We start from the raw sequence: 13,873 nt of genomic DNA, 5'->3' as shown, positions 1-13,873 counted from the left end.
CCCCCTTGAATCGCATGATATGCAAGAATTGTATGCAACCAAAGGTCTAGTTTTTTGCTTGGTTAGCTACACAGAATAGGATTTGGACCGTCAACAGATTGGCCAAGCACCGGTGTGAGAATTGTGGCCTTTGCCTTCTTTGCAAAAGGGGACAAGAAACCGGGACACACCTCTTCGCCAAGGGCCTGTACACCCTTTGACTTTGCAACATGGTGGTTGCAAAACTTGATTTTGTGCATGCGGATACATCTTCTTGGCATTTGGACGGCTCCATTGATTCGTGGGCTAGTAGAACCGACATGAATATTCATTCTAGAAAAGCAATGGCCTCACTCACCATGCTTGTTTGTTGGGCAATTTGAAATGAAAGGAACGCCCGTATTTTCCGGCACAACAGTGCACCGCTCCCGATTGTCCTAAACATCATCTTGGAGGAGGCTAGGCTTTGGGTCGGCGCGGGTGCAAAGAAACTAAGGGAAATTTTATGGCGTGAGTAATTGCCATGCGGTTTTGTAAGGGACATGTGTAAAACTCTATTCCGCTCTTAATTAGTAGATGAGAGAAATCTTTTGCCTCCCATTCAAAAATAATAAATATTATGGTTCATTGGTCGAGCCTGGACATGTCGATGGGAAGGCAAGAACCCCACTCACCACCAGTGTGATGGTTTGTTTTATTCTGTGATAGAAAACATTTTGCCAGATTATGCTTTTGAGTGTTCCATACAATTCGTTGTGTGGTAAGTGTTTTTAATAGTGTGCGATGACCCATTCAACTATGTACATTAGTGTGCCAATGAAAAGAAGTCCACAACAGGTGTGGTATCATGAGAAGGGACGACGAGCATCTTCGACAGGTGCACAAAAACTACTCGACGCGCTAAAATTCAGGTTTTTTGGGCGCCGACACCTCCAGCTGAAGCTGTAAAATAGTGCACGCGTAAAAAAACGTTTGGGCACATGCTAAGAAACGCTATCAGAAGCTACAAATTTAGGACGCCAGATGGCGCGCGCTTCATAATTTGCACTGCGTGTTTTTTTAGGCGCGTTGGGCATCACAATATTGAGTTCGGCATGCTAAAAGTGCTACAATGACATGCTAAAACTATTTTAGCGCGTGAAACTTTTGAGCGCGTGTTGGAGATGCTCTAACAACGAGCCCGTGGGCGGTAAACCTCTCACGGTAAAATGGTACTCATGCATGAGCTCCAGTAATGTCCAGGCAGTCTCTGACTCGGGTCAGTATGCTACTTTTTTCTCGTTGGTTCGTCACAATAAATGGACACTGGCCGCTGCCCGGTGGTGCGCAGCATATCTACGTACGGTCCGCAGCCTTATATTGCAGCAGCTGCTGCCTTGCCATCAAATGTAAGGTCCAAACGGCTCCCTGCCCGGCTTGTCCGTGGCCAATCATGCTAGACAACCAGAGGCAGGTCCATGAAAAGAAGAGGCACGTTCCTAAAACGGTCTCCCATCCGAGCTACCTCCGGTGAAAGCTTACCACTCATCTACGCTGAGACCGAGGTGGTTGGATCAGAGGTTCCATCTTCTCACGACCTACCGGCACACTGTACGCCGGCGGCGACGGTTGATCTCGTGACCCGGGAACTCCGTCTTCACAACTGGAACTTGAACGATGTTGGTCTCATGGCGCCTCGCACTGCCATCGAACCGGCGGCCGATTAGGGTGTTGAGGGGGCAAAGAGTCTACGCTAATGCCGTCGCAGGCTACTTGACTGAGGCGGCTTGTTCATATACTCGGCCGATAACAATATAAAGTCCTCATTAACAACATTCAAGGGCCATCTACAAAATTTAACAACGGCCAAAGTTGTCGTTAGTGTTAGAACCTGGCCGTCGTTATTTTCTCACATTTTTTTAAGCGGGGAATCTGAGAATATTTTTTTGCAGGGGTAAAGTAAGTTTTATTGCATAGATATAAAGTTACAGTCGAGAGGCCACAAGTCCTCAATACACGGTGAAACCAAGCCTAGCCACACAGCAGTAGCTCGCTCAGATCGGCTATACTTTGCCAACCGATCGGTAACTCTATTTTGAAACCGGCTAACTTTTTGAGAAAAAAACTTTCTAGTACCAAGTAAAGCCTTGAATTCCAAGACTAACTGACTATACGCCGAACGGAGAAGCGCGCCTTTAGTTAAACTGAAAAGAGCTTCAGAGGAGTCTGATTGCACCACCACCGGAAGATCAAAGTGTTGTATCGACAATGCCATACCTTGCATAATCGCATGTAGTTCTGCCTCCAGTGAATCATTGCAATGGAAGATAAAACGTTATGCTGCCAACAGAATCTCCCCCTTGTCGTCCTGAGCACCATACCAACAGAAGCAGAGCGATCCTCCTCAAGGAAGGAGCCGTCGACCGATAGGGCTAACTTGCCCGTCGGGGCTGGCCAAGGAGCTGCAGGGACCTTGTTAACCTGGGTTGGAGCAACAATGTCCGAAGAGGGCATCTTCCCCTTACTAATTTCTTCTGTTGAGAAACGCCCAGCGATCTTAATTGATTTATAGTAGCTATGCAAGTATTCAACGGTGGCGAGAACTGGGGGAGCATCCTTCCCATGGGTCATATCATTACGTATTTGCCAAATCCGCCAAATTAACATGATTAGCATATCCTGAATATCATCCGAACACTTGTAGAGCAGAGTAATGAACCATTCCTTTCCATCAAAAACGAGAAGGTCATCTCCTGGAATTGGCCATCGTCTCCGCATCTTTACCCACAATATTCTCGCCTGTGTACATGCGACCAATGCATGAAACGAATCCACCTCAACAGCACATAGCGGGCAGGTCGATCGTGACGATAAGTGTCTGTGTCTCCTGCATTGTTGTGTTGCTAGCGTTCCCATAGCGCATCCCCAGGCAGTAATCTTCCTCTTTTGAGGCACAGCAGATTTCCAAACATAATTCCACAAGGCTCGACTCCCGACCGGGCTGTTACTAGAAGGGGTATGTGTTGCCGTCATTTTTATCAACGACGGAGCGGAGAATACAGCCACGGCGAACGACCGCTGGTTTAATTGTGTTCATTAATGATTTTTAGTGACCGTATTCTGACTTTCAAGGATATCCCTATCGTTACAACGACAACGGCTAACGACCCCCCGATTAATATTGAGAGGATCTCCATCCAACGACGTGATGTGAAGCCCCTGGCTAACGTTGTATCAGCGCAACAAATTTACCTTCATAGCTACCGTTGTACCAGCGCAACAAATTTACCTCGATACACATGCATGCATGATAGGAGTGTATAGTACGCAGGGAACTTTTGGTCTATGAGTGTATATACACCCTATATATAAAAAAGTAATTAAAATTTTAAAAAATCTGAAAATATTTTTGAAATGAAGTTGACCTTTCATTGTACATGTAAGAAAAATTCCAAAAAAAGAAAAAGATAAATATAGTTGGCCTTTCATTGTACGATGCGAATGGGAGCATAAGAGCATCTACATGCGTGATGGATAAATATGACCGCTCGAACATGCGCGTGTCCGCGGACACTTACCGGACACTCCTTAAACCGTGCCGTCCACATCCGTGTATCTTATCCGAACCCCTATATCCATGCTAAATCATGCAACGTCAATCAAGCTACATAGATCAGCTGACTGGACATAGAATCACACATATGATCGCATAACAGTTCACCAAAAGATCACGAACGGCTGTTCAAAGGTCCACCAAAGTTCACATAAACGACGGACAACTTTAAACTACATCTAAAACTTGAAATGAAATTGAACTTCACCACTTTCTGGCCGGCCCTCTCCTCTTCTGGTTGCCGGCGCAGCTGGAGCCGTCGATGGCTGGTGGAGGATCGTCCTATTCGTCGGACGAGGAGCCATGGTCGTGGAACGAGGAGGAGGGGACGATGAAGGGGCCTTCAGGCGTTGGACTGCCTAGTCGTGCTGGCACCTGAGCTTGGCCAGCCAAGCCGCCTCCGTCGCCTTCTTCTTCGCCTCCGCTCGGACTGCTCGATGGCAAGCCGGAGAGCCTTCGTGTTCTTTCGGCGGAGCCGCCGAGCATCTGTCTCCGCGGTCGTAAGCGACCGGTGGTAGACCCACGTGACGAGCCGCTCGTCCTGGTCGGGCTCCATCGGTAACCTGCGGCGGCGACGGACAGAGCTCTCCGCTGCGTCCCTCACCCTTGCCTACTGCCTGATGATGCAAACTGCAACGACGGTGCCTCAACAAGGAAACAAGATGAAAGACACCGCCATCGTCCGCCATGACCGTAGTAGGTGCGGTTTTCTTCGACGGTTCCGCGACCGGGCATGCGCCGCCGGCATCGCTGGTCCCTTCAGCCGGAGCAAACTTCAAAATGATGCCCTGAAGAGGGACTACGACACAAAAGCACCGCCATCGCTCGATCACAAGGAGATCTAGGGTTTCCCCCGAAGTTGCTTTTGCACCGCCATCGCTCGATGCAAAAGCATCGCCACGGCCATCACAATCTGTGTTTGTTCACCCATTTCAATAAGGACCAGACAAGGATGGAATCCCACAGATCCGCCCAGCTACCGACGTGTCGTACCCACCACCGTAGCGACCGCGACCCAGAGAACAAGTCCACGACTGGGCCCAGATCCGACCGCGTCGCCGCCGATCCGGTCAGGCCGCCGCCATCCCTGGCGACCGCGATGCCCCAGACCTTGAAATTTTTGGTCAAACTCTGATCAAATTGTGGTCAAACTATGGTCAAACTAGTTATTCAAGAAATATTACTGTTTTTTAGAATAATAGTTTCAAACTCAAACGGTGAAACATGTCACTTCATGCTCAAGTGCAACTTCTAAGGGTTAATAGGATTGGCAGCTTACTATTGTCAGGAAAACAACAAGTGCATACTTGGAAACTAGGGGAAATAGAACTCGGAAGTTAGGCATGCTTAGGCTGGAGTAGTGAGAGGATGGGTGATCAGCCGGGAAGTTAGACGACTTGGAATGAGTGGTCCATACTTGAGCAGTGATGAGGGATGATTAGAAAATAAATTTTCAAATAAGTTGGAAATTTGAAAATAAAAAATCAAGAATTTATTTTTCAAAAAATTCAGAATAACAATATTTCAAAAAAATTCCTTTAGTCCCGGTTGGTGTTACCAACCGGGACTAAAGGTGGAGCTCCTTTAGTCCCGGTTCGTAAGCCAATCGGGACTAAAGGCCAGGTTTTGGCATTTAGTCCCGACCCTTTTGTCCCTGTTCCGGGACTAAAGGCCCTCTGGAACCGGGACTAAAGGCTCGTTTTCTACTAGTGTGTGTTACCTATAAGACCAAGGCCAATAATATAACCATCAACTCGTTATATAAGACTGCCATGTTATCAAGATCTAGTATTATAATCACTAATATAGTTTGGTTATTAAGTTAGTTAGACGTTGGCTCTTTTATGAGAGTCCACTCTGTCCCATTTTTCTTATCCCCCACATTTAGAAAAAAGTGTCCTTTAAGGGGCTTATAGCGCTATAATATACTTGTTCGTAGGGCATCTCCTATAGTTTGTATGTTTGCTTCTTAGTAAAATCTAGCACGTCATCAACCAACAACTTATCATACAAGTACTCCAATAAGGTGTGTCTAGTTTGTCCAATGATGGTGAAAAGAATGCACATGGTTCCAAGGGTGATATGGAATAAATGAGGAGAAACAGCAATATTTTGTGTCCAGGAATCAACAACATTTGCATGGGCTTCAAGATACATTGGGAGAGAAGCCTTGCACATTATCCCAACTTATGTTTGGCAAACTACATAAATTCTATTTGAGTAGTTGTCTGATAAGTTGTTGGTTGATAACATTTCTACTTTTACAAGTATGCTAACCACAAAATATTGGAGATGCCCTTATTTGGTGTCAACGTCTTGTGATGTGGAGGACTAAGTAATTAATTTCAATGAGTACAAAAAAATTACTCTTTGTAAAGGTTAACTAGGAATCCATGCATCCACTACAAGATAAGTGAATCCTCTCCTCGCTCGATATGTGTTGCTCACAATGACTGCTTAATGTGGGAGTACATTTTGTCTCTTAAAAAACATAAGCTAAAAAACCTTTTAAATCAAGAGTCCAAATTATTAACTGGTCTCACATTATATCACATTTTTTGGTGCCGATGTTTTCGAAACTGTAGGCCTGGTGAACCCTCTTTTAAAATTAAAAAATATTTTAAACTTGTTCATCCACATTACGATAGTGTGCTTAGTAGGACATTGCAAGAGAGAGAGAAAAGCTGAGTCCCACAGAAAATATGGCCTCGTGCACAGAATGCCCATGTCTACAGTAACCCTGCACAGAAGATTAACCCTTTCCTAATAGCCGTGTGTGTGTGAACATACGCCCACAGATGATCTTTTTTCCAGACACATGGAATCTTTGTTGGGCCATGCATGCAGGCAGCCAGAAAACCAGGGCCCCGGTGACGACGCCGGGGGGCCGGACGTCGCCCTCCCGGCAAGACCTACCGCCGAGAACAGTGCCAAGGGCAATTAGCACCACATGGAGTCTGGCCGTCCAAGCTACCTCCACGATTGGCTTGGCCATTTGTGCTCCCCAGATTTGAACCTATAGCTAGCTCAGCTCACAGTCACCCACCCATCCATATACGAATACGAACCACACAACAAACAGCACGAGCGAGCACAATGGAGCACGCGCAGGACGAGCTCAGCCTCGAGCTCACCCTGGCCACCGCGGTCGTGGCTCCGGCTCCCGGCTTCTTCCTATGCGTCTACTGCCGCCGCAAGTTCCGCAGCTCGCAGGCCCTCGGCGGCCACCAGAACGCACACAAGCAAGAACGCGCCGCTAAGCGCCTCCGGGAGACTGCGGTCGCCACCACGCATGCTTGGAATCCGGGGAGGGCTGCCGGCGCTGTTTGGGTGTCCGAGGAGTCAGCAGCAGCAGGTGGCATGGCGTACAAGCGCAGCAGGATCTCGTGGGAGCGCGATCACGAGCTGGACTTGTCCCTCCGGCTATAGTCGGTCGGCCAATCCATAGATCTCTGCTAGTATCCTTGCTCCGCACCATTCTGTTTCCTGTGCTAGGTACGTCAGAGTCTAGCTACTTATTTCAAGCTCCTGTTTTGCATGCATTTGATTCATCGGCGCTCTTCTAGTTAGTTGGAATTGGTTAAAGGACTAGGTACAGCTGAATTCCTAGAGATTTTCCTGGTCTTTTGGGCTGACATAAAATTTCCCTTTTCTCCAGACTGTATGACCATGGCAGGTGGCACTTTCCTGAAAAATCTGAATCTTTAGGCAAGTCTAAATGTTCAAGTTGACATATTTAAAGGACACTGAAAATAGGGACGTTGTTCAACACACGGTGTAGATTAAGTGCACTGGCTACCCTACGTAAGATAGGTTTTTGGACTCTGACCTTTAAGACATTTCTCAAAACAATTCAGAAACTTGTTTCTAGTGTCTATTACATAGTCGCAACGACACTGAATTGCAATTTTCACCCAAACATTTGGATTTGCTCTAGCTTCTCGTGCTATTTGGCATTCAATATATGTTTCCATTGGCAGGTTACTTAATATTGATGGGAGAACTGTCCTGGTGAATTCCTCCCTCTCTACTTTACGCTTATACATGCTACCTTTTTATGGTCTCCCTAACGGAAGAAAAAAGAAGTATGATAGACCAAGGGCTAGATTTCTGTGGAGTGGGGATAAAACCAAATAGAAATATCACCTAGTCTCTTGGCATGCAGTATATTTACATAAAGATCAGGGTGGTTTGGGGGTGCTTGACCTTTAGTTAATGAACGAAGCTCTTTTATCCAAATGGCTTGTTGCAGAATCTTCTTTGGGACAAAAATGTCAATGGGAAAACTTGAGGCCTGGCACAACATAAGCAGTTGGATTCCCACTTCTGGCAAGGTTTGCTTAAAGTCAAGGAAATTTTCTTGTCTTATTGTAAATTCTGTGTTGGAAATGGGAAAAGAACATGATTTTGGGAAGATAGATGGTTAGGCAAGGATCGCTTAGCTCAAACATTCTCAAGATTATATACCATTTCACTTGATCAAAACATTTCTGTCAATGATGCCTTGTGTGGCAACCAATCTAGCTTATGCTCGGAATAGCTTTGGTGGGTGAAAAAGCAAAAAATTGGGTCAATTCGAAAAGCTTGTGCTAATTTTACCTTTTCTTACTCCGAGGACATATTATCTTGGCTTCTTTCTAGTTCTGGTATCTTTAGTGTTAAATCCTTCTACTCTGCCATGCAAAATCCTTGTACTCTACGCCCACATAACTTTATGACAGAAGTTAAGATTCCCATGAGAGTGAAAAAATTTCGTTGGTTGGTTTCGAAAAAAGCATTCTCACCAGAGTTGTTCTCCTTCACAGAGGTGGAAGTTGTGAACCTGAGTATCTTTTTTGTGGTAAACATGAATCGATAAATCATTTTTTTCGAGTGCCCTCTATCTAGATACATTTGGAATGTGGTTATTTGCAGCCTGAGGATTAGTTGTGATTTCTCACATGCAAAAACTTATTTCAATGTCTGGCTTAAGAACATGGGGTCAGAAAAAAAAGTTATTTTTAGTGGGGGTTACAGCTGTGCTACGGACTATCTGGAAAGCTCGTAATCTAGCTTGTTTCCAAGAAAATATGACCTGCTGAACCTGTTGCTTGTCTTTACAGAGTTTCTGATTGGATTAATGACTAAAGTAATTTGCAGGGGAGAGAGGATGCAAAGCTGGGAAGTGACCATGTGCAAAGCTGCTAGAGCGACTCACGTCCAAAATAATTTTGGGCAAAAAGAAGTTGGGCGTTGTGGATTCTTAGGCTGGGAGATGTATCTTGATTGTGGTGGCTTTAGTGTCAATTGTTCTTTTTCTTAGCATCCTTCTTCCAGGTTATAGAGTTTTTGGCCAGTAAGGTTCTCTTTGGAGAGGGTGTTGGCAAGCTTCATAAAGTTGTACTATAAAAACGGGAGTTGTTTGGTTTTCCTGCTGCTTTGCCTAGACTGTTTTGCTAGGTTTAGAGCATCTCCAATAGATGATGTATATTTTGTTGGTCCAAAACGGTGATGATCCAAATTTGAAGCATCAAAAAGTGCTTTTTACATCTTTGAAAAAGGCTCAACTCCAACAGATGGACCAAAATGGAGATGTAAATAAAACAGCAACTCCAACAGATGGTCCAAAACGAAGATGTTTAAATTATGAAAACGACCAACTACTACTTCAACATAGTTCAAACATCCAATTCAAACATAGTTCAAACATAGATGACTTAAATTTAAACTAGCAAAACTACTCGTCGTCCGAGAGCATCCAATAAGACTCTTCGGAGTCATCCGAGAGCCCCCAGAACTCCTCGTCGTCCTTGGACAATGACTCAATGGAGATCACCGTCGAGCGGCCGGTCTCGTCCTCCTTCTTCTCCTCGTCATCACGCTTCCAGTAGAACTCCTGCTTGGCCTGGACGTACTCGGGATGCTCCCGCGCAAACCGAGCCATCGCCACACCACCACGTCATAGGAATGCGTGACCTCGTTAGCGGAGGGATACGTGTCGAGCCACCAACACCGCCTGGCGTCAGAGAACTCCACTCTGAAGTTCCCGGAGGGCTTCGCCCTCACGCCGAAGAAACCCAACTTGCCCTTCGGCGTCTTCTTCGGCGCCATCGGGTGGCGGCGGCGGCCAGAGTGAGTCGGGCCAGCAGCGGGTGGACAGAGGCCGGGGCGGCCTGCCGAGCAGGGAGCGGGCGGCGGCGTGCGGCGCGGAGCAGAGGCGGACGGAGCAGGGCGGCGACTTGTGGTGCGGGCAAGGGCGGGCGGCGGCGGCGTGCGGTGCAGGCGAGGGCGGGCGGCGGCGGGGTGCGGTGCGGGCGGGGAGGGCGCAGGCCGGGCCGGAGGCGGGCGGGGCGGTGGCGGCGGCGGCGAGGACTCGTGGTGCTAGCAGAGTTTCTTCTATAAAAAAAGCCAACGAGGGTCAGCCCTTGGGTTGGTCTTTTTTTTTTCAACACCATCGACGGGAAACTTTGACTGCTTGTTAGTGTTAACCTCTCGTAGATACATAGTTTACTTATGTTTCATGTTGCTTTATACTAAACGACTCAACTTGGTTATGTGTAAGGATTGTGGCAACACATGTTGCCTTGCCTTTTAAAATTTGACATTTTATTATGTGTTTGCATATTCCGTCTAATCTGGTAAAAAAGGACCACGTCAAGTCACGCGACAAGACCAAGCGTCACGCAATTGGTGGTAACAATTATCCACAAGCGACTGTCTCTGCTATCATTAGTAACCTCCCATGGTAAATGGTGTTCTCAATAAGAATCCCAGCGTGGCCCACTTGAATTGCACCATTGACCTATCAGGCTGGTTGTAATGAGTCTATGATACTACATCCCTAATGCATAGTATCATATGTTGGTATCATAGAGGACTACATTTATTACCATGCATGACACAAAGTAGCACATCATTTAATATGATACGGTATGATGATATGATACTCAAGCCTTTATTTCTTCATTTAATTCTATGCCAGCTTATCAAAATTGCTTAGTTGGCATGCATGATACTACCTATAATACTCCCATTACGGGCAGCCTCAGACATGGTTGGTTCTTGGAAAGCATGTCTCGAACGGTTGCTATGGTTAGTTGAACCCCATATAACATGTCTGCAACAGCGACAGTTTTACCCTGGCCGTTACCGGGGATGACATGGCTCATCGCGGCGTGATCGCTGGTCGAGAAGAGGCAGGGGTTGCATGTTTGAGAGGTGGAGAAGCTTAGTAATTTGACATCACCAAGATTAGACAGCGCCCAAGCTCGAGAAGGGAACACCGTTGCTGACCATGGCGTCATCCTTGATGTCTCGCTAGAACCTCACCAGAGGTGGCGACGACGCTACTTACCATGGCAGCGTCGGCACGGAGAGGCAGGGGTACCGGGGGAAGAGCGGTTTGTTGGGAGGAAGAAGCCGCGACCACTAGGTTTCAATCTAGTTGTTCGACCTCATTGACCGATTTTTTTTATGTTTCTGTTTTAGCCTAACATGGTTCCATAAATAATTTCATTGGAATTTTGGTGAGCGGTTGCTAAATATATCATATAAAATTTCTATGAAGTTCCTTCCTTAGAAAAGGGACGCAAATCTTATATCGTATCTTATATTTATTAATTGCAGGCACCATTCATGATCTCTCATTAATCCACATCATCAAAATTAATTAAACCGTTAGATTGAAAAATTTACGATCAGGGTAAAACGAAAACTTACGTAATGCCGATGATTCCGTGTTACAAAAAACACATCTGACACGACCAACGTTAGTTAAATATAAAACAAGGAAAGCCTCATGTCAGAAAAATAGAACAAGGAAAGCCTCACGTTATAAGAAGGGAAGTCTCACGTCAGAAAAAAGGAAAGGCTCCATGCGTTCACACAAATTAAGAAGGAAAGCCTCACGTAAAAAGAAGGAAAGTCTGACGTCAGAAAAAAAAGGAAAGGCTCCATCCGTTAAAACAAATTAAGAAGGAAAGCCTATGTAACAAACACCAACAAGAAAATGTAAAAAAAACAGTCCAATGATAAAAGGGGAATGAATCCACGATCTGGCTGATTGTCCGTCAAATAGAAGCCTTATTACTGCGCTTAGAATTAAACGAGAAAAGGAAACTCTCCAAGAGTCCATATGTATCACGCTTAGATTGAAACGTGCGTTTATATGTTAGATCCAATCCACGCCAACAATCCATTAGTATTACGCTTGAAAGGAAATATTTGATGTAAAAAAGGGAGGAAGGAAAATGTGCAGCTCCCTAAAACAAAGGAAACGTGCAAATGAAAATCAGCTAACAAGTTAAATATTTTTTTTAATGGAAATGTAGTGATGAAGCTGCACACACATGCAAATGCGTAACACAGCTAGGTACACATATATGTACAATATTCCACTAAAAAGGTAAAAATATAATATACATACATCACAGATTTTTTTTAACACAACGTACATCACAGATGGATGATGTTCTCTTCACTATAAATCTGTGTAATCTACTTATGTGTATTTTTCATAAATCTAGGTACGTGAACCATTTTTCTCATTCAGAAATCACACTTAAGTATATTCCCAAAATTGTACATGACATGTACAGAGTGTTTTCTGAAAATAAAAATATATTAATAAAAAATACTAGATTGTATTAAAAAATCCAAAATTGCTAAACCGCACGAGCGAAACAAAAATCTTGAAAAAAATCCAAAATAATTAAACCACACGACTGCATTAGGAACCGACTGATTTCATAAGTTCAGAGACACATGCGAGCGCGCGCGCGCACACACACATACACACACACACATCCAGAGCACGCATGGATGGGGCTGAGATTGATCGGCATACCACTACTGAGAGAAAATGCCTGTTGGTCATGCATATTTTGAAAAATAACTTAACCACATGTATGCATGTGGAAACATGGGTAATCGGCCAATAATAAGTGGTAGAGAGCGAAAGCATACATGTTATATGTATAGTAGTGTTAAAAATATAGGACATCTTGATATACATTTAGCAATTGTTGAATTTAGGACACATCAAATATATATATAATGGTGTGACCAAATTTTGGTGTGGCACAAAGATCAATACAAAAAATTCAATGGTAGTATATGCTTATCCACTATGCTTTAAGTGTAGGGCGTATGAAAATATTCCCAAAATTGTACATGACATGTACAGAGTGTTTTCTGAAAATACAAAGATATTAATAAACTAATACTAGATTGTATTAACAAATCCAAAATTGCTAAACCGCACGAGTGAAACAAAAATCTTCAAAAAAACCCAAAATATTTAAACCACACGACTGCATTAGGAACCGACTGATTTCATAAGTTCAGAGACACATGTGAGCGCGCACACACACACATCCAGAGCACGCATGGATGGGGCTCAGATTGATCGGCATAACACTACTGAGAGAAAATGCCTGTTGGTCATGCATATTTTGAAAAATAACTTAACCACATGTATGCATGTGGAAACATGGGTAACCGACCAATAATAAGTGGTAGAGAGCGAAAGCATACATGTTATGTGTATAGTAGTGTTAGAAATATAGGACATCTTGATATGCGTTTAGCAATTGTTAAATTTAGGAGACATTATATATATATAATGGTGTGACAAAATTTTGGCGTGTCGTAAAGATCAATACCAAAAGTTCAAAGGTAGTATATGCTTATCCACTATGTTTTAAGTGTAGGGCGTATGAAAATATAATATTTTATATGCCATGAAAATAAGTAGTAAAAATAATTCTAAAAATTCCATACTTCTAATTTGTAAGGGATTTAATGTAAATAATTACTTAAACTTTTTATGTATATTATTATAATTTTTCAATAATTACTAGCCCGTGCAGTAGCACGGGTTGACGACTAGTTGCACATAATCATAATTGCACCCCAGTGAACCGGCAAGTTGCTTATTTTCTCCGGACAGAAGGAATCTCGACTGGGGCTGTACCGTGTGTGTAGAAAACTAACTAGGGCCTCAAGCCCGGTTAGACCTCACCTCACCTCACCCCGGAGAACAGTGCCAAGTGTAATTAGCACGACACCCGGCCGTCAGGATGTGTGCTTGGCGTGTTGTGCTCTCGAGATTTGAACCTACCTAGCTTACCTCACACACACAAACCATATACCGAGACGTGGCCATGGACCAGCCAGGAGCGAACACTATGGAACGAGCGAGCAGCGCGCAGGACGATGAGCTCAGCCTTGAGCTTACCCTGGCAGCCGTAGCGCCGGCGCCTGGCACACCGGACAGCTTCTTCCTCTGCGTCCACTGCGACCGCAAGTTCCGCAGCTCGCAGG

General features: G+C 44.7%; 1 protein-coding gene across 2 annotated transcripts; it reads left to right on the top strand.

Annotated features, from left to right (window-relative positions):
- The first annotated feature begins 6,564 nt into the window (after nt 1-6,564).
- LOC125522179 (zinc finger protein 4-like) lies at nt 6,565-9,077 on the top strand. 2 transcript variants are annotated; one of them, XM_087535092.1, is made up of 3 exons: nt 6,565-7,066; nt 7,824-7,905; nt 8,711-9,077. In XM_087535092.1, the coding sequence occupies exon 1, from the start codon at nt 6,668-6,670 to the stop codon at nt 6,998-7,000; it is 333 nt and encodes a 110-aa protein (XP_087391218.1). In that variant the 5' UTR covers nt 6,565-6,667; the 3' UTR covers nt 7,001-7,066; nt 7,824-7,905; nt 8,711-9,077. The 2 variants fall into 2 exon arrangements, with proteins under 2 accessions (XP_087391218.1, XP_048543223.1); XM_048687266.2 differs by lacking the exon at nt 7,824-7,905 and having other exon boundaries at nt 6,639-7,066.
- Nucleotides 9,078-13,873: the final 4,796 nt, after the last annotated feature.

The sequence above is a fragment of the Triticum urartu genome, chromosome 7A, assembly GCF_056163025.1.
Source record: "Triticum urartu cultivar PI428250 chromosome 7A, HENAU_Tu73, whole genome shotgun sequence".
In the NCBI taxonomy this organism is placed as follows: Eukaryota; Viridiplantae; Streptophyta; class Magnoliopsida; order Poales; family Poaceae; genus Triticum; species Triticum urartu.
The sequence above is the reverse complement of the archived record's forward strand: the minus strand, read 5'-3'. Positions and strand labels throughout refer to the sequence as shown.